At 38.2% G+C, this 27278-nt stretch overlaps 1 protein-coding gene and 1 long non-coding RNA gene across 6 annotated transcripts in view; one reads left to right on the top strand and one right to left on the bottom strand.

Annotated features, from left to right (window-relative positions):
* LOC131308766 (germin-like protein 5-1) overlaps positions 1–27278 on the top strand; it is a 136528-nt gene that overhangs the window by 11406 nt on the left and 97844 nt on the right. For 2 of the 5 annotated variants that reach the window (XM_058335783.1, XM_058335782.1), the window contains exon 2: positions 25240–26017. The exons of 1 other annotated variant lie outside the window; for it this stretch is intronic. In XM_058335783.1, coding sequence (XP_058191766.1) covers positions 25240–25769 — 530 coding nt within the window. In that variant the 3' untranslated portion in view covers positions 25770–26017. Of the gene's footprint in view, positions 1–23578; positions 23817–25239; positions 26018–27278 lie in introns of those variants that run through there. 2 more of the 5 variants (XM_058335780.1, XM_058335774.1) reach the window with 2 other exon arrangements.
* On the bottom strand, positions 6028–7672 carry LOC131308770 (uncharacterized). The gene is made up of 2 exons (XR_009194568.1): positions 7141–7672; positions 6028–6838 (listed from the first exon to the last, which is right to left on the bottom strand). It is a non-coding gene; the product is annotated as an uncharacterized LOC131308770 (long non-coding RNA).

Genomic DNA, 27278 nt, shown 5'->3' with positions numbered 1-27278 from the left:
TCCAAATTACTATATTAAACTTGAAGCTGTCCCAAAAAGCAAGAAGAGTTTTCAAATTAGGAGGGCATACCCAAACCAATCCACCAAGTAATTACATTATCCCATACCCTTCTAGCCACCTCACATAGCAAAAACAAGTGATTAGGTGCTTCCTCAGCAGAATTGCAGAAAGGGCATTGACCAAGGTTGCTATTTAGGATACATTTACTCACCAGAATTGATTTGGAAGCTATTCACCCTTGAATGGCCATCCATGCTAAAAGTTCAACCTTTGGGGGGCAAATATTTTTTTAAACTGCCAACAACTCCCTATCCTCAGTGGATCTTTGGTCTTCCCATTTAAAATATGTTGACTTAATTAACCGGAAAAGATAAGTCCTTGATCCATTTCCATTGGAGGCAGTTCTCCTGACAATCCTGCAGTTGAACAACACTTAAAAGTTGACCCAAGATATTGAGTTGATCCACCTCCCCTTGTAAACTGAAACTTCCATTGACCTTGATCATCATTGTCCATCATATCAGCAATCATTGCATCTTTTTGGGTGGATAGCATAAATAACCCTGGGAATACATTTTGCAATAACTCCTCCCCTAGCCACTTATGTTTCCAAAACCTAATAGAACTACCATAATTGACCTTGAACATAAAACACATTCACCCATATCAGCACACATATTACTCACTGAGCAAATACCTTTTCATATATTGGAAGCTTTCCTTCTGTTTGGAAGATGAGGAAGCCAAGCTCCTCCTCACAAATCATACTTGCTTGATACTGCTTTGACCCATAAAGCATCTTTTTCTTTGTTAAACCTCCACCACCACTTAACAAGAAGAGCAATGTTTTGTTCCAAGCCTCTTGATGCCAAGACCACCATACTTCTTATTCTTTGTCAGTGTATCCCAACCTATCAAGTGAAGTTTCCTCCTCTCCTCTGTATCTCCCCATTGAAACTTTCTCTAGATTTTCTCAATTTTGTTGGCCACTGCTGCTGGCATTCTGAACAAGGATATATAATAGATAGGTAAGCTAGACATATTAGAGTTAACTAGAGTCAGCTTAGCACCCATTGAGATATGACCTGCTCTTCCAAGGTTTGAGAGTTTTCTCTACTTTCTCTACGACAAGAGCCCAAGTTTAGATCTTTCTTGGATTAGCCCCCAAAGGTATGCCCAGGTATTTCATTGGGAGCTTCCCACTGTTGCATCCTATTATAAGAGCTAGGTCATGCACTCTCTTAATACCAATCCCACAAAGCATGCTCTTAGAAAAATTAATCTTGAGGCCTTACATGTCTTGGAAATATCTTAAGATTCTCTTAAGATACAAAATTTCTTCTAAATCATTGTTGCAAAAGAATATAGTATCATTAGCAAATTGTAAGTGAGATATTTACCCCATTACCAACTTGGATTCCTTTGATCAAACCTTCTTCTTTAGCTTTTTCCATCATAATATTCAAAGCCTCCACAACCACATTGAATAAGGATGGAGATAGAGGATCTCCTGTCTAAGTCCTCCTTGTGGGATTTCATCTGTAGGAGATCCATTTATGAGAATAGATAATGATGTTGAGGAGATACATTTCTTGATCCATTGGCACCATCTATTCCCACAACCAAGTTTGGACAGTAGATCTATTAGGAAGCTAGTTCCAGTTCACATAGTCGTATGCCTTTCAAAGTCAATTTTCAAAATCAGACATTCAGACCTCCCTTGCTTCTCTGTTTCCAAAAATCAATCACCTCATTTGCTATCAAAACCCATCAAGAATCTGTTTTCCTCCAATAAAAGCTGCTTATGCCTCACCAATCATTGACGGTAATACCTTTCTCAATCTATTAGCAAGTACCTTTGCAAGAATTTTATAGACACAACCAACCATACTTATGGATCGATATTCGTTAAAAGTAGCAGCTCCATCAACTTTGGAAATCAAGATTATAAATGTGCAATTGATACCTCTTGTTTGGTTTGCATGCTCATAAAACTCTGCAAAGAAAGTCATAATGTCTTGTTTCATTATACTCCAAGCATTTTTGACAAAAGAGAAATTAAAACCATCAGGTCTAGGGGCTTTCAAACTATTACAATCTTTGACAGCAGCTTCTATTTCTTCTTCATCAAATTTTTTTTCAAGACCCTGAGCTTGTTCTGGAGATAGCTTCCTTTTGAACCTTCCACCCAATGTTGCTCTTTCCATACACTCTTCTCTGAAGCAGGAATTAAAGTGGTCCACTGTTGCATTTCTGATTAGGTCTGGCTCTTCCAATATTTTCCCATTCATCTTCACAGAGCTTATCAGTTTTTCCTAAATATGTTGTTTGCTGTGATTTGAAAAAAATTTGTATTTCTGTCCCTTAGCTTCAACCAGTTAATCCTGGATTTTTGTCTCCAAATACATTCAGCCATCTTTGAGATTATTTACGATAATGTCATTATCAATTATGAAATTGCAACCAGTATTTATGAAAATCGTCATTATCTCTCCATCGATATACCTTTCCCCAAACAAACAATATGTAAGTAGTCACTCCTATATAATTATTTGAGGTGGCAATTCCAACCCATATTTTTTAATCCGCCCAAATCTGTCCACTTATAACCCAACCCAACCCGTATATTGTATAATGGATTGATATGGGTTCAACCCATATTTATATGGGTTTAGGTGGGTTAAAAATAGGTATCAATATGGGTTGGGATTAAAAAACCCAGACCATCCCAACTCACTGCTTGAGAGTACTGGAACTAGAAGATGAAGGGTAGAATACGGGGAGGTCGTGAGATTTCTACCATTTTTGCCGGAACTAGCACAGCCATAACATAAAAAGTCGAGAAATTAAAAAAAAAATACGAAACAGCTTCCAAACAATTTTATTACCATTTTTATGTCTACATTTTGCTGAACGAAAAAACTAATGAAACCGACGGGGTAGACCGACTGTGCGTACCAACGGTGGGCCCCGCATGGATAATTCGAACCGTTCAATACTTTTTTGCTACCGTTGTAAAAGCGTACGTGCAGAAATTGAGAGGGAAAGTTCCATCAAAACTGAATTATTAATTCGAAGGTCCGACTCAAATTCATCTATTCTATACTACTTCCTCCGTCCCAAATTGCCTCCTCCCTATGAAAAGTCGTGCAATTTTTGGATTGAAAAATAAAGTACTTTCGAGCATCATTTTTAAAGTTTCTTTACACCAAATTAAAGTACTTCATGAGCTCTTTAATATGGTGTAAAGAAATTCAAAAAATCATACCCAAACGTATTTTATTTTTTAATCTCAAAATAGGTCTTTCTGTAAGGGTCCAACAATTTAGGACAGAGGGAGTAATACTCTTCTGTTTTAGTTGCAAAAATACAAGACGAAAATAAGTAAACTTATGCCATAGTGATTTTTCTGCACGGAATTACTGTTTTGTTTGTTTTTTTTTTTTTTTTTTTGAATAGCAGAGTAGCACAGTACTTGTTTATCATGTTTAGAACTCTTTTGCAATTTGCTGATGACACCCTGGTATTCTGCCACCCAGTAATGGAGGAGGTGACAATTAATCTTAGGTAATCTATTGAAACGATTTGAGGAGATGTCTGGTCTTAAGATTAATTATCACAAAACTATGATGTGTGGTGGTGGTTTAGATGTGGATGAAATTCAGCCTTTTGCCAATGTTCTGGACTCTGATACTCAGAATCTGCCCATCAAGTATCTGGGTTTGCCTCTGGGGGTAAACCCAAGATTAAAATCATCATGGAAGCATGTTATCGAGAAAATTAGATCAAGATTGCCATCTTGGAAAAGAAGATACTTATCTTTTGGGGGAAAACTGGTGTTGCTTAAATCTATTATTCTGAGCCTTCCTCTCTATTATATGTCTTTGTTCCATATGCCCGAAGGTGTGATAAAAACCATTGAATCAATTGAAGCGAGATTTCTACGGGGTGGGACAGATTTGAAAAGGAAAATTCACTTGGTGGCATGGTCCAAATTAACACAAGATAAAAGTTGTGGTGGACTTGGCATCAGAAATATCAGACTATTGAATGAAGCATTATTGATGAAATGGTGGGAGATTTGGCATGGTGAAAGAAGCCCTTTGGAGAGAAGTAATTAATTCCAAATACAAGCTAGAGGAGACGGGCTAGATACCAAAAATGGAATTAAACAGAAAAGTCTATAGCATTTGGAGAGATACCATGCAAATCCAAGTCAGACAATCTCAAATGGACGATGCTTATAAGGATAATGTCAGATTGAAAGTGGGAGATGGCAAATCAATTTTGTTTTGGAAAGATATGTGGTTGGGCAACTCCACATTTGGCCCTAGCATTTCCCTCTCTTTTTTGTATTCTAAATAACAAGGATGAAAGGCTTTGTGAAGTACTGGCAAGGAAAGCAGAATTACAACAGTGGGATTTCAATTTCAGAAGAAGGGTGCATGCATGACTGGGAAAGAGAGCAGTTAAATGAGCTCATCAATCTTCTCAACGAATCTGGGGTAACTACATCAACAAACACACCTGATAAGCTGGTTTGGCAGGGGAGCAACTCAGGTATTTTTTCTGTGAAATCTATTTACAATTTAGCTGCTTCATCTCATGTCAATCAAGATGATACCTTTGACCTTATCTGGAAGAATGTGGCAATCCCACGTGTGCAATGCTTTGGCTGGTTAGCTTATTTGGGAAGAGTTAAAACCTCTGAATTCTTATGGAGAATCGGGATTATTCAGGGAGTTGAAAATGCCAACTGTAAATTTTGTAATGTGGAGCTGGAAACTTTGGATCATCTACTTTTTTGTCAACCTGTCCGGAATATCTGGTTAGAAATTTTACCATGGTGGGGGTATTCAATGGGTACCTCCTGCATCTTTTACAGCCTTATTACATTGGTGGAAGGGTGTGAAGAGAAAACATAAGGTTATATGGGACTCAATATCTTTTGCTGTAATTTGGACTGTTTGGAACTCCAGAAACCAGCTGGTGTTTGATAATAAGGGGGTGAATTGGTTGGAAACTGTTGAACTCATCAAAGCAAGGGTGGCTTTCTGGGTGACAGCAAAAAAAGATGGATGTGCGTACTCAGTGGAGGATATCATGTTCAGACTACAATCTATTGTGAATTCTGGTTGAGCTGATATGTGTGTGCGTGTGTGTGTGTGTGTGTTTGTGGTGGTGTGGGAGATTTTCTGGGTGGGTGTGTTTTGCTTCTCCTCTTTTTCTTGTGGGTGCCTCCTTGGGTAAGCTCTTTCTCTTTGGCTGAGGCATATGATGGAGCTAATCTACTTTTGATGCTTGTGTCCCCTTATTTCGCATTCCCTTTCAATCGCTGATGAAGGGCATATGATGGGGCTTGCTGGCCATTGATGCTTAAGAAGACTAGCTGGCTAATCTCTCTCCCCCATTCCAAGCTTCTACTACAATAATCAGTGGCATTAACTGTCTTGGGAGGGAGAAAGTTTTTACTTTTGGAATGCTCTCAAATAGATAAAATTGCAACTTCATCGGATACCTGCTGATCACTCGGTGTTGCCTTTTAGTCCGGTTGCTTTGTTCATCCCACTGGTGTACCTCAAGCCTTCAAGATCTTCTCTCATGGTGGGACTCTTAGGTGGAGTTCTCATATCAGATTTGCTTGCTGTATTGTGGCTGGATAATCTTTGTTTGGTTTTGTTGCACTAAATTCCGGCAGTGCCTTGGATAGAGCTCTAAACTATCTCATCTCATGATCTCTGGATTTCGTCTTGTGGAGCTCTAAAATCTCCTCTCAAAGTTGAATTCATTTTTCTCATGTTTGGGCATATGCTCCCTCCTCTGCGTAGGCAGTGATTTCGGAACTTGTATCCATTTGGTTTGTACTGTTTTTCCTTGTTTGAGTTGAACTCTAATCAAATCTGAGCAGTGCAGCATATGATTGTTGCTGGGTAGGGTGCCAACATAGTTGGGATGTTGCCTTTGCGTTGTGATGCTACCCCTCTGCCCCTTCTGTAATCCCATTTTCATATCAATAAAAAAAAAAATTTGATGTTCAAAAATTTTTTTTTTTTTATAAGCAACAAGATTTTATTAAGAAATTCGACAAAGGGTATATCGAGTGAAGGTCGATTATACACTTCAAAAATTGAAGTCCATAAAAGACCTAGGAAAGAGAAAAGAAAAAACGAAAAGATACATTCAATGATAATTGAATAAGCCCCAGAACAAAGGCCTTCCAACCATCATCCCAATATCAGTTGTGTTGGCATTGAGGGACGCCATACTTCATCATGATCATCCAACAACCAATGGTATCATCTTGCAAAAGTCCTTAACATTAAGGGAAGTCACCAAATATCAGCAGATTGAAATCCTTTGGCATCCGTAGACATCTTCTTCAAACATTTGGATCAGATATAACAGGGTGTCCACCTGAGAAAAGCAGCTTGTGGTTACAGCTCTTAGCCCTCCAAATCATTGGTGTTGAAAGAGCTGCGAAACTCAGTAGAGTAGCAAAAGTTCCACCATTTTTCCCACCAGGAATGAGTATCAAGAAATCGATATTCAGATCATCCTTCAGCTCAGCTCCATTAGTACCAAAACCGCAGTAGCAATCCCATTAGATAGTGAATCTCAACAGTACAATAGATTTCCAGCAAGTTCCAGCACTAATTCAGTTCATCATTTAGTTCAGATCCAGCATCAACAAAAGAAAACAGTGGTTGAATCAGAAATAGGCATAATCCAATGCATCAATAACCAGCCCCTCAGTGTTGGCTACACCTCCAATTGGTCTCTTAGCCCTCCCCGGAGTTGGGAGTTGAAAGAAGAGACAAGGATCCACTGATCTATACTCTGAGCATCTCCAGCCCTCACTCATATTTTTCCTCAAATTTGAATCAAATTTTGGGTAAAAACCCATTTTGGGTAGACACATCTCCAACCATCAAATCCAAATTTTACACATCTCCCTCTTTCTCTCTCTCTAACTAGCCGTTGGAGAAATGGGTCAAAGCAAAAGTTATCTCAGATTTGGATAAAAAAATGGGTAAAACCCAAAATAGGGAAGGGTTTGGGTCAAAGATTGGAGAGAGATTTATGTGGTTTTTGCCCCATTTTTAAATTTGAGTCTTGAAATGGGTCAAGACTGGAGATACTCTAACCCTCCAAAATTGAGGAGTTGAAAGAGTAATGGATTATGGATTTCCAGATAGCATCCTGATCTTGTACTCTATTTTTTTTTTTGATCTGCAAAACGCCCAAAGGGCCCGATCTTGTACTCTTGGTCCTCCAAAGCTTGAAGGAGTATTGGAAATTTCAAAAACACAGCATCATGACTTCTTTTCCAAAAAAAAAAAATTAGCTCTCAAGCATCCTCTTAGCCCTCCAAAGACTTAGGAGTTGACAAGAGGAAGTATAACAATCTATCAATGATTCCAAAGATCTCACCTTCTTAGCCTTTAGAATATCAGAAGCTCAAGCAAGTAAAGCTGGGATTGGAACTCTTAGCCCTCCAAAAAATGAAGTTGAATCAGGGAGAGAGCACCAAGACACCATTCTGTCCCCAGACTCTAAAAGAAAGAAAAGACTAAAACCAAACAGACTCAAGGAAAAAACAGAGAACAGACACATCAAAGGGGACAAAAAAACCTAAACCTACACCCAACAAGGCAAACCAGACCAAAACCAGACAAATAACACCCAACCCCCAAAACGACCTAAGAACCTACCCAGCAAACCAAAAGCAAAACAACCAAACACACCAACACCACAAAGATAACACCCCAGACAAGGAAAGACCCAAGACCAAACCCAAAAGACAAGAAAAAAGACCAAAAGCCCAACCCCAAGACACCAAAACAGCCTTGACCAGACCTAATCCCAAGACCCCACAACAGCCCATAAGAAGTCCTGAGAGAACCAATTACCCCTTCACTTTCCTGATTCCATCCAGATTCCACTTGAAATCTTCCACAGAATATTCATGTAGATTAAATTTGCCTTTTATCCATAGCGCCACTCTAGTTTTAACCAAGTCCACAATGTCTTCCACTTCCCATGCTTTGTTATTAAACACTGTATCATTCCTACATAGCCATATAGTGCAAACAACTGCGAAGAAAGTGACTTGCCAGCAAGATTTTTCCATGTTTTTAAAGACAAAACTATCCCAAAACAGAAAGAGGTCTTTCAAAGTTGCAGGACATACCCAAACAATATTCCACCAGATCATCATTTCATTCCATACCCTCCTAGCCTCATTACATAAGATAAGAAGATGATTAGGTGTCTCCTCCTCAGTGTTGCATATAGGACAGAAACCAAGTTCAATATTAAGAATCCCTCTTCTCACTAAGACAGACCTAGTTGATACTCACTAAAAAAAAAATGTTTATAAAGGTTTTGTTTCAAAAATTTTGAAATTTTGTTTTGAAGAATGGAGCAAGTGGAAGAATATAAGGCAATTATTTATCTTTTTTCTATATTCTCTCTCCTTTTCTATTGCTTTCTGAGGAACCAAGCATGGAAAAAAAAAAAAACCTACCAGGGGTTTCCTGGTTGTAGTTCTAAATTTCAGTTCAAGAATGGTAATAATTGCAAATTAAATAGTTATTTAGTCGAGTAGTTTCAAGAGCTGAGAGTCATATGTATGATGGGGAGAAAAGGGAAAACGGGTTGGGTTGGGTTTGGATATGACTTGACCCATTTTGACACAACCCATCTCATCCCTTCTACTATTGACCCGTATTCGACCCACCCATATTCAACCCATAACCCGCCCAAACCTGCTCATTTGCCCCCTCTAATAATTACCTCCCCTCCTAAAATATCTAGGCATTTGTTGTTTCGTGGTTGTATTTCTGATTATGTACTCTGTATTGATTGTTGGGCCCATCTCTATTGGGTTGGTTGATTCCTTATCAACTCACTTGGGGTTCTTGGCACATGATTGTCGCCGGGATAGGTGCCAACCTCGTTGGGATGTATCCTTGGCATTGTGATGATGCTGTTTTTCCTTCTCTTTTCCCTTATTTCCTGTATCACCTCTTCCTTCTTAATAAAATTTCTTCTTTGCAGTTCAAAAAAAAATCTCCATACCCCTCCAAAATGCTAACCAACGGGTCATACGTTAGTGAATTGTGAAAAGCTAGATTAATGTAGCATAAAATAGCTCCAAAATTTCTCTATATCAGGAGTAGAAAATCTACTAGGATGACCCTTAAGGAATCAACTGCAACTTTTGATGCTTGCAATAGGTGGATTTACTATATATGATGATCTCTGCTACAGAATTAGTATATCAACAAAGCATCAATCTGAATCCGAAGACACATTCCATTGTAGGTTTATTCTCCTAATCCTTCTCTATTTTGATCGGCAAAGAAATTTTATTTCTGCTAATATTCGAAAGGGTACATCGAGAACGTTGAAGAAGCATCATGCACCTTTTGAAGTCTTCAATTGAGTATTCATTCAAGTTAAACTTCCCTTTGATCCAGAATGCCATCTTAGTTCTAATTAATTCCACCACCTCTGACTTCTCGAGCACCTTGTTGTTGAAGATAACATCATTGCGAGCTAACCAAATTGACCAAATCACTGCAAATTAAGAAACATACCCTCCCAACATGATTTCTCCAAGTTTCTGAAACTGTTGAAAACCACCATTTTGGATGGATTAAGAAGAGTAAAAATCTGAGTCAGGTGGAAGGAAGTTATAGGGGAGGAGAGAGCTTGATTATCTCCTGATAGTTCAGTAGCCTACTAGCTAGCCTGTATCTGTGTTTTCTTTATTTTCTTGTTTTGTTTGCTCGGTTGGTTTTTCACCAACTTTTGGGTCCTTAGTGGCAAATGATTGTCGAGGGCTGGGCTGCCAACCTGGTTGGGATGTCAGTTTTTCCTCAATGTGATGCCATTCACTTTGGATCCTTTTAATCATTGTAACTTTGTTTCAATGATTAATAAAATTCTTGTTGCTGATAAAAAAACCCACCGTTTTGCAAGATCCAAAATGGATGCAGGGCAAGCTATCCCACCAGTTTAGTATTGCAGTCCAGACATACCAAGTAAAAGGGCAATGCAACAATAAGTGATTTGGTGTTTCCTCCTCGATATGGCATAGGGGGACAAGCCACATCTCCAGGATTAATAAGATTCAAAATCTCTCTATAACGAAGAGACTGACAAGAACAACACTTCCACCTTAGGAGGACACAAGTTACTCCAAACCATTTCCAAAGCTGAGGAGAACACTTCCTGTTCCCACATTAGAAAAGCAGAGGCAAGAGAGAGAGAATCCAGAAGTGAATCTGGACCGTCTGGTTTCTTTCATGGACAATTTCATGGATCTAGTGTTATGGATCCTATACTTCTCATGATTAGTTATTTTCGACTGCCAATTTTAACCCCAAATCTAAAGGTATGAACCACCATTCTCCAATCCAATTTCTACTCGGCACTCTCTTCCTAAAAGCACAAGGAAACCGATAACTGTTCAATTTCAACATTTTGGGCCTCATCTTGGATCTACTTTGATGATCGGATCCGTTCATTTTATTACAACTCGTGAAAATTAATTTGAACCTTGTAAATAATCACGTCTTCCACATCCAATCGAGTCATCGACATAATTATTGAACACATTTATCTTGAAATATAACATACGTAACTCACTGAATTGGAAACATTTGTTTAAGATAATTAAGTACCTATCAATCTTTTTTTTTTCTTTTTTTTCCGGTCTAACATTATTTTTCACAGAGTTGAAGTACTCAACCAACTCTATAAAATGAACGATTCTAATAATCACAATGAACTCGGGATGAGGTCCAAAAAATGCAGAAACTAAACTTACAATCCCATTCAAAGAAGGAACAAACAAAACAAAAAAAGTCCTTCTCGCCTAACTCTCTCTCTCTCTAAACTTCTCCTCTGCTAGGGTTTCCTTTTAGGAGCCGCCGCCGGGGGGAAGGCGCTTCCCCCCTCCTCCCCGGGCTCATGTTTCCTCCTTAATCCTCTCTCTCTCTCTCTCTCTCTCTCTTGATCTAGACCTCCCCCTATTTTTCCCTCTTTCGTTTGTGTTTCTCAGACACCGCCCTCCTCTACAGAGGAGGAGGGTGTGGTGACTGTGTGTGGTGCACTCCATCACCGGCCAGAGGTTTCCTTGGCTACCTCCGGAGGCCTAGCGGCGTTGGGTGTTTTGGATGGTCGGAGGTTGTGGGCGGCAAGGTGGTGGTGTTTTGATCCGGTTTGGTTGGGTGGAGGCGACGAGCGGTGGTGTGGTGGAGGTAGAGGTGTAGTTAGCTGCTTTCTAATATTTGTTTTGCTAGGTTCTTTTTAAAAAAAGATTGGTGAAGATGGCGGTCTAATCGGTTCGGTTTCCTTCCAGTGGTGGCGAAGTGGTTGTGGTCCCCATGGATGGGTTGCTCTTGGTTGTCTTTGTGTGCCGAAGTCCGAGCTCTCATTCGGGCAAGGAGCTAGCAGTTCGTCGTTTCTGGTTTGATGTTGCTGCTGTTGAAGATCGTGAGATGAAAGGGGATTGTTTGGGTTGTTGATGGTGTGGTGGTGGTTGGCCCTCAAGCCCAGACCATTTCGGCGTTCACTGCCGTAGGCTGGTTTTCTGCTGCTAGTCTCTACATCTGGGAGAGGCCGACTCGGCTTAACGGCTCGGCTAGACTTTGGTAGTTTGTATGGCGGTGGATGCCGATGTTGTTAGGGTTTTGTGGTTTGGTTTGGTTTGGGTGGGCTAGTCCAGGTTTTCGCCGGATTTGGGCTTTATTTATTTAATTTGGGTGTTGGGTTGAGCTATAGTGTCTTATATGCTGCATGTGGACCCTGGTAGACCCTTAGGTTGTTTGGGCTATGCCCTTGTGATGTTTTATAAAACTTTTTGTTGGATCCCTTTCTCTTTTCCTCGTTTTTTAATAAAATTTCATCTTTTGCCGAAAAAAAAAATTGCAGAAACTGGACCGGTCCAATTTTCTCCAAAACTGGAGAGGAGGTGGTTCCCCAGCATAAAATTGAATTCATATTTACCTCATTTTATGGATATCCACAGTCACTTTGCCCCACACGCATGCACACATGTGCTAATAGACAGAGCCAACCTTGAGCTAAAGCTCGAGGTGCGGCCGCCGAAAATTTTCAATGTTAGGGGTCCCTCCTTTAATGTACTTTGATACTCTTTAAAATAGTCCAATAATACTACTCCTATTGCATAAAAAAATTCAAATTGGAAATTTTATAGAAGGAATATTTAAATATCCATCCTCTTTATTCATGCCATGTAATAATTCATCCCGCCATTTTTTCATGCTTATGTTTTCATCCTCAAAGTTTGTGAATTACCTTTCTTACCCTTTTCCCTATGATTTACATATATATGTTATATTGTTTTCCTAATTTAGAGGGATTGGATTGAATTATTTTCCCAAATTAGAGGGATTGGATTGGATTATTTTACTAATTCAGTGAGATTTGGTAAATTTAAATATGATTGATACTTTTATTTATTTGTTTGTTTTTATCATGGAATGTATTTGAGAAATCAATTTTATTAGGAATATGACATAATAAGTTGACCACATCTTTACATGTTTTCTTCATTCTTCGAGTTGGCCAACCAGACAACAAAAAGTCATATTTTTTATTGATCTTATTACACGGAACATGGCTAAATTACCATAAAAAAAGAAATAACATGACATACTCAAACCGTTACATGGTTAAATTACCATGATATTACATGGTTAAATTACCACGACGATTACAACGTGAACACGATAACTATCTCTTGATTCGAACAAATATTTCAAAGTAAACGGTTCAATATGGTTAAATTACCATTAAAACAGGTTATCGTGATCAGCGCTTCATAGTTAAATTACCATATCGATTTCAACATTTCATGACGATTCATATACCGATAGGAACCCAACTTTCAAAAAAATCCATCTCGTTATCAGACCAATACCAATTTTGATGGAAAATAATCCATGAAATATGGTGGATTTGCTATGAAAATTAAAACCCCCAATGTTTATACGTGATACACCATGAATCAACCATAATTTGATGTGCAAAATGGTGGCCATCTTTTGCAAAGATTTCATGGTAAATGCTACAAATAATTTACCATGAAAATTAAAACTCATCTTTTGCAATGAATCTTCCGCCATATGCCCGGTCCAGATGGGTTTCGCTGCCCGGTCAGATTCGTGGTGGTGTGGCTAAAAAGGAGCTCCGACAGGTTGAGGTTTTGAAGGAGTCGATGCAGTCACTAGTGGAAACGTTGAAGGAGCAGTCGTGGCGGCCCAGATCATGGATTCGGTTGAGCAAAGCGATTGAACCCCCTCGAAACACTCGGTTCTAGCCGCCACTCGCTGCTCTCATTGACGATGAGCCGGATGAGTTGGACGGCGTTCTTCTTTGCCGGACTTTGCAACGATGGAGGATAACAAGTCTGGGTTTTCACCATTAAGGATTTTAGGAAAATAGGGAGGACCAATATCTTTGGAAAAACGGTAAAGATTTTATAAACCGATCCCCACGAAATCATGGTAAGTTCCAGCAAACAATGAACTGGGAAGGAATCAAAATATCTACTCCGTTTTGGATGCTTTGTCGTGCTCCGATCGGGAAGACCAAACCAATCATGAAAAAAAGCGGCATTTAACGGAACGACTTACAAAATCTAATCATGTTGGTTTCGTCTCCTTTTACTCGTTGATTCATCTTCGTAGGACTGGACCGATTTTTCGTGATTTTGGATTTTCCTATAAAAACCCCATTCAGATTGAAAGAAGGAGTGCATGCGCCGATCTTCTCAAACCAAGTGGTAGCAATGGAGAACTGGTGTAAGTTTTTGCCACTTAGGGTTTTGGCCAAACAAGAAGATGAAAATTCAAATTGGAGTTTTCGTTTTTGGATGGAGATTGGGATGAAAATCTTTGCCGAGATTTTCGAGATTGTGGGGTGATATGAATGGGGGAGCAGTTGAATATTTATTCAGTGGGACTGGATATATTAAGTATTCATCCTAAAATTCGCCATATATATATATAGCATCTAAAGTTATTATATAAGGTCATGCTTGGGATTTTTAAAAAATGAGAATGAAAACATAACTGTTCAAAGTGATCGGGATGAAAACATAACTTAGACATGGTTTGAAGATGAATATTTAAGTCTCCCTTTATAGAATTGGTTTGGGGATGTATATGCACCACTAATTATTACATTCACATGCCAAAAATGTGGAGCCGCGATTAATCTAATCAAATCCAAGACCGTGCTTTCCAACAAGACCGTAAAGAATTAAGACAAAAACAATCGTGTTCGGTTTGGGTTTTGAGAAGGATATTTAGAGTCATGAGTAGACAAAGATAGATAGAGAAAATTTATTGGAAACCGTGCTTAGAAATTTTGAGACCTTAAAACGAACAAGTACTATTGAATACATATCTAATTTGGATGCGGCTGAGAAGCGCATGCAGTCCAATCTGGACCGTTCATATTGACAATTAATGGTTCAGATCAGTTGATATTCTTGCCGATAAAAGTATATTCTTACCGGTGAGAATATCAAAACAAATCCAGACCATTAAAAATTTTATTCGACGATTGCGATCACTTGGACCGTATACGCCTTGTGCCTCTAATTTATTCAAGACCGCTTCCAGGGATTGTGCAAGTAGTACTATTATTTTGGTATACATCTCCCACCATTATATCTCCGATCCATTTCTCCAGTTTTGCTCAACCCTCAGTTATGGAAAATATTGATGACGAAAAAAGAATCTATCTATCTATATCTATAGGCCAGCGATAGTGCCACGAAGACCTTTTTTAGTGCCACGATGATGTCATGTTGAATTACATTTCTATCCCTAATCCTTCTCTCTCATCTCTCTCTCTCTCCGATGCCTCCACTGCTTTTTTTCCCTCTCCCTCTCATTGCTCCTTTTTCTACTCTCCCATTCCAATTGCTACTAGTCGATTTTTGATGAAATCGTCAATGAATTTGTGATTAATCCCAATATCATGAAATGGGGAATAAGGTGTAATACCCGTCCCGGATATTTAATATTTTGAATTCATGTTTTAATTGAATTATATGTTTCTGGGGTTAACCGCATGTAGTAGAACCTCGAGGGCCTTGTATGTGATTTGTGAGTTGGAGTATAAGTTGTATATGGTTTCGCTTGCGTGGAATGATTTTCCCTGTGTGAACAAAATATCCTGGAGAGAAATATCTCCCCCTTGCCCTTATCATTTCACGTAGAGAGAGAGAGACACGGCAGGAAGAGGGGAAGAAGACGAAGGAAAGGGAATTGCTTGGGGATGATCATTTTGTCCTGGAATTGAAGTCCTAACATGGTAATTCATGCTTTCTTGTATTTGATTTCATGTTTATTATGTTTAGTTCATATGTTTGGAGGTTGAATTCGTGCCTGGAATACTTGGTTTTGGGTTAATTTGGATGTGGGTTGGAGTTCTTGGAGAAATTAAGAACCTAGTCTTAAATCCCTTGAATTTGGTGTTTAGAACTTGATTTGATTCGTGGGTTTTAGTAATCTGTCTTTTGGGGGCCCTTCTGCTAGGAATCAATTTTTGGTGTCTTCATAACTGTAAAAGTACGTTTCAATACGAAGATTTCGGTACTAAGATCATGCAAAACCGATAATCACACAATTAGTTATGAATTTTTGAATACTGGCTGTTTGCTGGATGTGCGATTCTGTGCGTGGCTGTCTTCTTTTAACTTTCTGGGCATGATGAACATTTTGGGTGGCTTTGGGTCTTTTACAGGAGCTGCATATTTAAGTTAAGAAGAGATTGGCGTTGGAATCAAGTAATTTGGTTAAGTATACAATTTTTGGTGAATTTCTAAAGCAGGGTTGGTTGACTGGGGCGAAAATGGTTGCGAATCGGTATTTCTTTTGATTGTTGGGTTAACCTCCTCTCGTTTCTGAACCTGAAATTTTAACTGAGTGTAGGGCTTGTAGTGGTGCAACTTTTGGTGTTGGTTTCAATATTTTTGGGTTTAAGATGAAAGAGTTATGATTTTTCAATCAATTTTACTTATTCCCGCGTAGAATCTAACAGCACCGACGGACTTTGGTATAATGGCCATAACTCCTAGCTCGGGACTCGAAATGACACACCGTTTGTTTTGTTAGAAACTAGACACATAGAGCTTTCCAACGACACATCCCATGCATCATGAGTATGTCCGAGCGATAACAGATTTGTATCTAAAGTTGACCTAAATTCTGCCTTTGTACCAGTTTTTACTGTTATGTTGAAGCTATAATCGTAAGGCCGTAGTTAGGTTACCCGAACTCTGTTTTTGATGTATGACCTATGGATTCAAAGAAGAAGAAGTCTACTTTTCAATGGTTTAAGTGTTGCCCTGGAATTCATGTTGTTTAATTAGATATGGCCAAAATAAGACAGGCTGGTTGTGGTTGTCATTCCTGTTTTGGGAATTTTGTTGCGTTGGTCTGTTTGGTTGAGATTGTACACTTGTGGGTCTTTATATTTGATATTTTTAGGTGTGTTGGAGTACCTTGGAGTATGGAAGAGGTGTGTGAGGTCTCCCGGGTATGTGGGTACTCCCAGACACCTCTAGAGATTTTGGTGACTTTGTATAATGTTTGCCCCATTAGCTAGTGTAGAAGGCATGTTATGATTTGTTAGTCTAGCATTTGGTTTAACATTCCTAGATGTTCATATGCTAATATGGGTTAACTTGTGGCTAGGTAACGAGCCGGTCTTTTAGGAGGTGCCGAAACCGTAAGTTTGGCATACTCCAGTCGAATGAAAGGTGAGTGTGTCTGATATGGTACTTCTCAATAAGATATTGCTGTGGTGGTAAGTGTATATTATGCTAATCGAGATTTAGCTATGGATATGGATATATGTGGTCGAAATTGTATATCATGTTATATGCTATTTTAGCCAATGGTATGCATGCTTGTGGTATGTTGATTGTACCCGCGAAAGGATTGTGGAGTGAGTCACGCCATGTCGTATGCCATTCCGTCTAATTAATGGAGGTTGGGAGCATGGTTTGCGGGACACAATGCCTTGGGTACATGGGAATGTGGCAGACGTGTCACTGCATGCTTGTGTGATTTACATTCATGCTGTCGTTAATTCAGTTATTGTTACGTGGTTGTTTATTGGATAATATTGCTATGTTTGGCGGATGTGGTGGTTATAACTAATATACTCATACGGGTATTGCAGTTATGTTGGTGGTGAATATTCTGATTGATATTCTTATGGGTATTGTGATATTTTATTGAGCATTTCTATATCTCACACACTCTGGCTTTTCTTTTTGGTCTGCCAGGTAGCAAGTTTCTTAGAGTGGTTCCACTACCGATCGACGTGTTGAGGTGTACTCGAGTATTAGCTTTGGGAGGTGTTGGTGGTCGAGCGTGCTGTAGGTAGTTATTGAAGGAATTGATTTTTATAAGTTGTAGTTTAGTCATTGGTGAATATGTTGAAGTATAGAACTTAATAAGTCTTGTGGTAGTGGTTATGGTTTTAGCTATGCAGGCTTGTGATTAGTTGATCGGTACGTTGACTCATTTCTGTTTTATTGTGAGAAGTCTTCCGCTAAGTTGTATTCTGATTGGTTGTAGAGTGTGGTATGGTCTTTTGTGTAAAATGCCACGTGGCCGCGCCGACTCGGGCCCACTTTGGGTGTCGTTTGCGGGGCGGGGCGTGACATAAGGGATCTGACCCACCATCAAATATGGAGAGAGAGAGAGAGAGAGAGAGAGCTAATTGGGTTTTAATTTGTTTTATGCAGGCACATGCGTTGCTGCTCTCAGAAAATTCTCTACACGCATGCATCATTCATCGTTGTGGTTCGGTGAGGACGAATTGAATAATTTTAGGAGATTTAATAGAGCATGGATTTTGCTTTTTCCTTAGCCAACATAAAGAGAGAAACGAATCGGACGATGATGGAAACTCAACCTTTGGCGGCAGTGCAGAGATGGATCTCTTGTGTCAACGCTAATGGTGATTGACGGCAAGGGAAGCAGGGATAAGATGACTGGGATGCTCTATAGACTTGGGAAAAGAAATAAGGAGACACAGAGAGAAGGAATGTGAGCAGATAAGACAAGAAACGTTTGCTTTGCAGCCAAGGGCATAACAGTTCGTGAACAAAACATGTAGTTGCACTAACAATAAGTGTCGTGGCATTATCGGCACCCATATCTATATTATAAAACAGAATGTGTATCTTTAAGAATATTCTTTCTCAACGGTTCAGATTTATCCATGTCATAAAATTTATCTACCCATACAAACAAATCCGACGGCCCAGATTTATCTCCACCCCTCCTTCTACAACATGGCATTTTGGTAAATACCATACATTGTTTGGACAAAATTAGAATGGTATTCTTCGTTCAAAATTTGAAACCCACGTTTCCTTTCCCTCTTACTTTCCTCTTCTCTCTCTCTCCACAAATCCCCTGACCCTCACCGTCACAATCCTCATCCTAATCAATTTATGTTTCAAGCTTAGATTTTGGTGTAGATCGTTTGATGGAGATCTTATCAGGTCCGATCATTTCATGTCCCTAAGAACACCAGATTATCTGTACATATATGTATTGCAAAAGTTTAATCATAGCTTTTGTGTATCCACAGATGGCGATGGCCGTCTCACTGGAAATGACGCCATGAAGTTCTTCGAGATGTCGAAATGGGAAACGACCAAAACTGAATCAGGTAACGAAAATCTCGATTGCTTTATTACTTAAATGTAAATCTGTCAGTTTCGTTACTGGTTCCATGTAAATCTCGCGGTTTCATTATTTTGGCTTGCCTATCTATCTTATAAAACAGAAGGACTTTCCGAAATATTCTTTAGGACTATTCCTTTTTAATGGTTTAGATTTTTTCTTGACACAAATTTTATCTATTTATACAAACAAATTCAACGGTCCAGATATCTTCCCAACTTCTATCCTCTACACATGGCCTTTTCGTAAATACTTTACCTAACAAGGTCTTTTGCCCAACTCCTCCCTTTTGCCCAATGCTTTACGCCATCAAATTCAATTTCAAAATTTTAAAACCCTCTTGAGAGCTTCACTACTCTGTTTCTCCCGAAATCCTCCTGCTCCATTTCTCCTACAATCCACCTCCGGGGAGCCCTATGTTTGGTGAGTTCTCTCTCCTCTGAACACTCTCTCCCTCCTTTTCTCCCCTCTTGGCCCCCTGTTTTCAGCAAAAAAAAAGTCCATTCCCATACGTCCACGTGGCAACCGTCGTACCCCCTCTCTCTCTCTCTCTCTCTCTCAATGCACACCCACCCGCACACATGGCAATTTAACTGCTTCCCACACTCCCACCCCTATCAAACAAGTCAATAAGTCTCTTTCTTTTTTGCTCCCGTCTGATTTTTATTTCTATTTTCATTTCAAATTCAATTCTTCTTCAGAAACGATCATGTGATTTTGTGGAGTCTTTTCCATTCTAGATCTCAATCCCTTAAAGAGGCAATCGGATATACTCTTTTGTCCCTTAGCCGTGATTTTGGTACCACCAGTTTATTTTGACTACATAACTTCGTGAACATCCATTCAAAGTGTGCTCCCATTTTTTTTTTTTTGTATTCTATGTGTTCAACAAAATGTATAAGAGACGCATGAATGGTAATCTATGTGTTTGACCGAACACAAGTGTTGGGAATCTCTTTCTGCCTGGATTGATGTTAGCAAAAATTCATTTGGTTTATGGTTTAAAACTTATTTTTTACTTTCGTTATAGCCAGCCAGTTCTTAGATGAAAGATTGCTTTAAGTATAAAAAGCTCTTTTTGTGAATAATGACGGGTGTTGACTTTATTGATGGGTGTTGTATGTAATACTCTTGAAAGAAGCCATGTTGGTTTGGTTGGTAGTGTATACAATTAAGTTAAGCAATCAAATGAATCGATTTAGTATTTGAGCTACTAGCTAACAAGTGCCGTAAACATGGGCAATTTCAACAGGAGTGTATAGTGTCGTAGGTACGGGTAAGCACTAGTACTAAACAAAAGAATAAAAGATCCCATAATGCTGTCCATGATCACAGTGTTATCTCCAAATCTTGCAAAGGGTTGACTCTCTTTTATTTCTTACAGTATTATCTTTGCAAAGGGTTGACTGTGGACATCACAATTCCTTCACAGCCAGACCATTATAACTTCGACAACTAGCTGTATATAAATTAAGGACATGACATCGAAATATTCAACACATAATTTATTTATTTTTTCCAGTATTGGGCACATCAGTAGGGATAGGGGTGAGCAAAATAACCATGAAACCGTGAATCCAGTCCAAACCAATCCAAATCGAATAATTTGGTTTGGTTTTTTAAAGATGTGGTTAGGTCTCGGTTTAAAAAAAATAGAAACCGTGTTAAATGGTTTGGTTTATGGATTTACGTTAATGGTTCTGGTTCCAAACCAATCCGAACCGTGTGATACACACACACATATAGTATATAATTTGTTTAGATATACTTAATAAACTTAATTTTCTTATCTAATACTCTATTCCACCACCCTATTCTTTTCTTTCACTTTCAATATTAATTTCCTAAACTTCCTATTCCTACAATTTCATTACACTAAACATACATGGTTTGGGCTTAGTAAAGTGATTTCCTACTCTTTTATCTCGGTAACTTACTTTCTAATGTATTCTATTCTTATTTAGTTGATTGATGTTAGTGAGCTTTGATGATTTTAATATATTAATTTCAATATAACTTTTAGTTTAAGTTATCTTTGCAATTTTAAGTACTTAAAATAGTTTATAGTAATGATATCTCAATTTTAAACGAACCGTGGTTTAAAACCGAAACCAAACCGCCTTTGAATGGTTTGGATTGGTTTGGTTTTATGAATTTTATGGATTGGTTTGGTTCTCTAAATTCATAATCCGTAAGTAGTGGTTTGGTTATTGGATTACTATAAAACCAGACCAATCCAATCCATGCTCACCCCTAAGTAGGGAGTTAGAAGAAAATTAGTTGGTTAACAACCAGAGAGGGTTCGATGTAAACTCGAACCCTAAACCTTCTGTTTGGAAGTCGAGAGGTACAACCAGATAGGATAATATTTCAAGTCAATTAGTACAAAAATAAAAGAAATCAGCTTGTTGTCCCGATGCCAAATCAGAATTAATTAAGAACCAGCTGGACATAATTAAAGAAATTACTAGAATCGAAAAATTGGTGTGGTTTTCAGAACCTTTGGGGCTCCATCTACAATTTTTTTTTTTTTTTTTTTTGTCTAGTTATGTAGGGGACCACGAGTTCATGTCAGGACAAAACCTATGGTACAGCGCACCCGCGTTGATTAGTGTTCAGCTACTCTCTATACCTTGGCAATAAAATCTAGGACTACGCTCTCAATTCTCACTCTCTTGAATTATAGTACTCTAGGATGTTTTCAAGACACGCTTGCATTTGCACTCCCACAAGCACATTATGTGACTAAGCTCGAAATCCAATCTCTTCATACTCCTCGAAACTCCTATTTTGTGAGCTCGTCTATAGCCCACAACTATGGTTGAAACTGTCATCTCATAGAATCCGGCCAGAAGAAAACTTGAGCAAAAAATCGATTTGATTGAAAATCGATGAGTACATAAACAATATGTATTTTGTTTTGTTAATTTTGAGTTTAAGATAGTATTACTGTCAAATTTATAAGAGTACAAGTGATTGCCCGTGCCTTTAGGCATGAAGCAATGCATTTTGAACACAAAATATTTTTTATCAAAAAAAGTTTTTGTTTTTTATAGCGATGACCAAATCACATAAATTCGAGCCAACAAATTTAAACTCAATAACATGTTGCATTCATAGGATCCAAGTTTAAATATGACATAAAAGCTACTCCTACAAAATATTAATAGAGTCAAATTCATACACAAATGTAGCTAAAAAGAGTGTTCCTCATAGGAGGTCGTATTTTGCAGAAGGATCATAGTCCAAAAGTTTATATTGAACTATCTTCATCACTTATGGACGCGTACCTACTTCTTCAAATTGAAGAATTAAGAACATGAACAACACGAAAACATACGAAAAACAATAACGAAATGAGTAAGAATTTTGTAAAGTAAAATTGTGACAAAAATAAGTTACCTTAATCATAGATCTTGTCTATTCGTGTTTAGCATAGATTATGTAACTCTTTCTTTCTCCAATAAAGGTACGAAAACAAAACTAATTTCTCTTCTCTAGAAAAGGCTGATGAATGAGAAGGATTGTTTGTATGCTTATAAAAGAAAAACCTAAGTTTAACATAGATTATTTAAGGAAAACATAGGTGTTTCCCCCCCCCCCCCCCCCCCCCCCCCAAGAAACACGTATGTGAATGTTAATTATTAAAGGAAAAAGGGTTGTTTCTTTTTTGACTGTAGGGAAATCAATCTAAAGGAAACAACTTAAAAGCAAATATTGAATTGAATGTAAGCTAGCTAGGAAATCAACTTTAGAAGAAAATCAATTATTGTGTTGATTTAAATTCAAAAAGATAATCAAGAATTTTAAGAAAACAACCTAAAAGTAATCAATTGAAAGAATATTTTACTAGTCATAAGGTTAGGAGGTTATATTAGAAAGTATTTTCATAAGAGTTATCAGCCCTCTTTAAATAAATTAAACATAAAAGGGAATAAAATTAAAACAAAATCAATTGAAAAAGGAAAGGGTTTATATTTCCTTATCAAGGAAACGTGTAACTTCTTTTCTAGCATTAATGTAGATTTATATATTAGAAAAAATTCATTCAATCTGACGGCTATAACCTTATCAGAAAATACGATCGAACGGCTATAGATGCTACTTTATTTGTATGCCTTGACATTTTTAAAGAAAACTGCTCTGTTTTAAATATAGATACTTCGTCAAGATCCTAGCGATTCTCAATCAAACTGGTTATTTTCAGACATATACTTTGCCGAAGTTACGAGAATTTACGAGATGAATGACTCGGGTCATGGTTGTGAATCGGAATGGGCCCAAAAAACAGGAGTTTGAGGGGTATGAGGAGAGTGGGGTGGAGAAGGATAAATTTTTGGGTGCCGGGTGGGTACCACGTGGGCACGCTCACGTGGCGACTAAGCAACACATCCGGGCAGTCCAACAATTTTGAACGGTCTAGATTGAAACTCTCTCTCTCCTATCACCCCACCATTTTCTCTCCTCTTTTTCTCTCCAAATCCAAGGCGTCCAAAACCGGAATGAACGGCTGAAATGCATTGCTCGGGTACCACGTGGTGCCAGGTATCCGCTGAAAAATTCCAACTTATCTCTCCATTGACTTTTGACAGGCAGCATTATACCAATGGGGAACATATCTCCCCAAGGAAAAATTTGCACGACGACTTTTGACAGCATTACACCAAATTAATCTCTTTTATCTAATCGCAACTTGGTCAAATCAGGAGACTTTTAATTGTGGAAAGGGAAATAAATGTCAGAAGACACTGTCCAGAAAAGGACTGAAAATATTCTAAAGACCTCTGCCTATAAGTAAGGTACCCAATCTTTCGTGTTCCCAGTATCCAAATCCCGACTTTTCTCTCTTGTTTACTCCTCTAGCTTTTTCCAAGATCTGATTTGCTTCACCTTTTAGAAACACTACACATTTCCCATACACCTTCCAGCCATGGTTGCTGCTGCTGCTGGAAAACTCTCAGTAGTGGTCGTTATGGTGCTAGTAATAGCCACCATTTCCAACTCTGTTTCTGCAGATCTGGATATGCTTCAAGACGTCTGTGTTGCTGATCTCAATAATGGTATTTATTTTTTTCATATAACATTATCGAATTTAAATGTATACAAAATTATGTTTTAAATGTATATTCCTAGACTTTTTGTTGTCATAAACCCGTTTCCCTTTTTTGCTTGTACTAATAGTTCAGCAACATTATCGAATTTGTGTGTGTTTGTGAAAAGTGTTTTGAATTCGACCTGAATTTTTGAATACTACGCATCCATAATTTTCTTCCTTTAAAATACTCATAATCCAGCGTGGCACAAGGAAATGAACTTTGGTTGGAGAGTATGGGACCCACAATTGATTTGGAGATCCACATAAATCAGATTTATGAGATGTTTATGGGTTCCAAATTATGAGACCGTAGCATTTCACTTCAGAAAAAAGTATTTGTTGTAGTATATGTTTTTGTATTGTAGCGTAATACACTTTGGGCGTGTTTGATTGCAGATTTCGTTCTGAGGGGATTCGTAATGACGTGGGATTAGGATTGGGATTGAGAATGAGATGGGATTATTAATGTGAAGATGAATTATTTATTCATGTTTGTTTTGCACGGGATTAGGATTGGGATTCGGATTGAGAATGGGAAGGGATTGTAAATAACATGTTTGTTTTGGTTAGAATTAGAATTGGGATTGAAATTGAAGTGTGTTTTTAAACATGTATTGCTCAATCCCATGGGGATGGGATTACTAGTAACACCCCCCCCCCCATGGTATTGCTAATACCCCCATTTTGGGGAATTAACAATCCCATGGGACAACTAGTCCTCCCTCCAAAAACCTAACCAAACAAGGAATTAATAGCCGCATGGGATTATTAATCCAATCCTCCCCTCCCAAACCTCCTATCAAACACGCCCTTTATGTTGGGATGATTTGGTCAAATATACCCTCCTCGTATGAAATTTATTTTTGCTGTCTCAAAAAAAATATACCCTCCTCATCCAACTTGATGTACCTATTGTCAAGTTTTCTCAATAAAACTTCTATTTTGCCAATAAAAAAATTGTTATTAGAGACTAACATACTAATATTTTTAAAGTTACAGGAGACTAACATACTGATTATATTGAAAATAGTTAAAATTATAACTAAGTACTGGTATGGAATAAGTATAAATCATGTGTGCGCCCGAAACCTCTGTTAGCTCCACTACATTCACTTTCCGTTGGTATATTGGTTGATGGTATTCTCTTTGTCCACAAGGAATCTTTTTTCTGAATTTTTGCTCACAAATGTAGGCCTGTCCAAACCTCACAAATCTGTTTCATTATGGGGTAATTATTGTGCTCTCAAATTTTATTTTTTTTATCGGCAACAAAAAATTTAGTAGATTTAGAGAACTCCACAAAGGGTACATCGATATTGTGCTCTCATTTCTCATTTAATTTGACATAACAACAGTACCTAATAGTATACCTTATTACTGATTCACAGCTGTGAAGATGAACGGTTTTGCCTGCAAGGCAAGCTTCAGCGCTTCAGATTTCTTCTTTGCCGGTCTAGCATTGCCACAGCCCACCAACAATACGCTGGGTTCAAACGTGGTTCTAGCCAATGTGATGCTAATTCCTGGCCTCAACACCTTAGGTATCTCCATAGCCCGCATAGACTATGCCCCCGGTGGCATTAGGCCACCTCACACCCACCCACGCGGCACCGAGATATTGTTCGTTCTCTACGGAAAATTGGATGTTGGGTTCATTACCACAGCCAATGTGCTTGTTTCCAAGACCATCAAACAAGGTGACATATTTACTTTCCCCAAGGGTTTGGTTCACTTCCAAATTAATAATGGGAAAAAACCGGCCGCTGCTATTGCTGCGTTCAACAGCCAGAATCCTGGTGTCCAGGGCATTCCCGCCACGTTGTTTGCTGCCACACCCCCGGTCCCGGATAGTGTGTTGAGCAAGGCTTTCCAGATATCATATCAGGAGGTTGATGCAATCAAATCGAAGCTCGCATGAAAGCACTAGAGGGTGGTTTGAGATCTAGGGTGGGTACGTTGTTGGTTTTCTTGTTTTTTTTGTTTTTTTGATCGGCTTGTTTTTCTTGTTGTTGTTGATTGAATAGGGTGGGTATGTTGTTGGTTTTCTTGTTTTTGTTGTTTTTTTGATCGGCTTGTTTTTCTTCTTGTTGTTGATTGAAATAAGAATTCATGGTTTCACAAACAAAAATAGTGGATAAGAAAGTGAATTTATGTTGTATTTGAGTCCATTTACCTACGCATTCGGTTTCAATTCTTTTGTTTACCGAGAAATAAGACGAGTGTTTTAAATAACAATAATATCTAAATACGTATCAATGATAGTTTTGTATCACCCAACTTGGAATTATAATGCCTATAATATAGGAACTATAGCCACTTGAGCATTGACATTAGAAGGTTTTTTTTTTTTCATGTTTCTATAGTTATTGACTTGGAAACGGTTGGATGTGAAAGTCAACTTCATTTTCGTTTTTTGATCTCACACTAAGCAAGTTGCAACATTCCTTATCCTTCGTCTATGTTTCATGGATTTGGGTATTATTGGTGTGAGTATGTGTTTAATTAGGTGTCAAATTTGTCTGCATTTTGTTACATAAGAGATTCATAGAATACACGAACACAACAATATCATATCTCTCTAACTTTTTTCGGATACAATATTGGTGCTCACAAGTAGTAAGAAATTTTGTGCATAATAAGAGGTTTTGATACATAGATATTTGGTAATCTCCAAATCATTGAAGTAAGCTCTATAGGACGATGTCCAAAGACTTGCCCCCTATCTCATACCCTCCAACAAGTGTCGAGTGTCCTATATATACAGATACTTCGTGAAGCATCCTTACAATATAATTCCTTACCCCCTGTTTGTTAGTTACTAAAACGGCCAGACATATTATGACCCCAAAATGACAATTCAGCTGCACCAATATTAATTTGGAGTTTGCTTGCATGCATTTTCACACTCGGATTGTAGCATAAAATAGCTCCAAAATTTCTCTATTTTCAGGACTAGAAAATCAGCTAGGATCGATGACACTTATAAGGAATCAAATACAACTTTTGATGCTTGCAGTAGGTGGATTTGTGCTATGATCGATCTCTGCTACAAAATTAAGCAGTATGTAACATGTTTGATTACACTGAGACCAATCACAATTATAAACGTAACTTCTATATTTTGTTGGTCATCGATGGATTCCGAACTGCGATTCAAACATTAAGAAGAAACGAAAGGAAATAAGATAACTCATGTAACAACTTCTCCTCCCTCACCCCCTCTCCGGCAATGGTGGATCCAGGAATCCAAAACAAGTGGGTCATTTGATAATTGCTGCCTTGAAAAAATTTCTGCAATTAACCACATGCAATTATCTGGCCATCCATTACTACACCTAAATAAATATATTTAATTTTTTTGGAATAAATATGCAGAATAAGTTATAATCTAAAATTTCAGAAGTAAAACTTCAATTGCCGAAAGATC

This window comes from Rhododendron vialii, chromosome 11a (assembly GCF_030253575.1).
Source record: "Rhododendron vialii isolate Sample 1 chromosome 11a, ASM3025357v1".
Taxonomy (NCBI): domain Eukaryota; kingdom Viridiplantae; phylum Streptophyta; class Magnoliopsida; order Ericales; family Ericaceae; genus Rhododendron; species Rhododendron vialii.
This window is presented reverse-complemented; position numbering and strand designations above follow the sequence as displayed.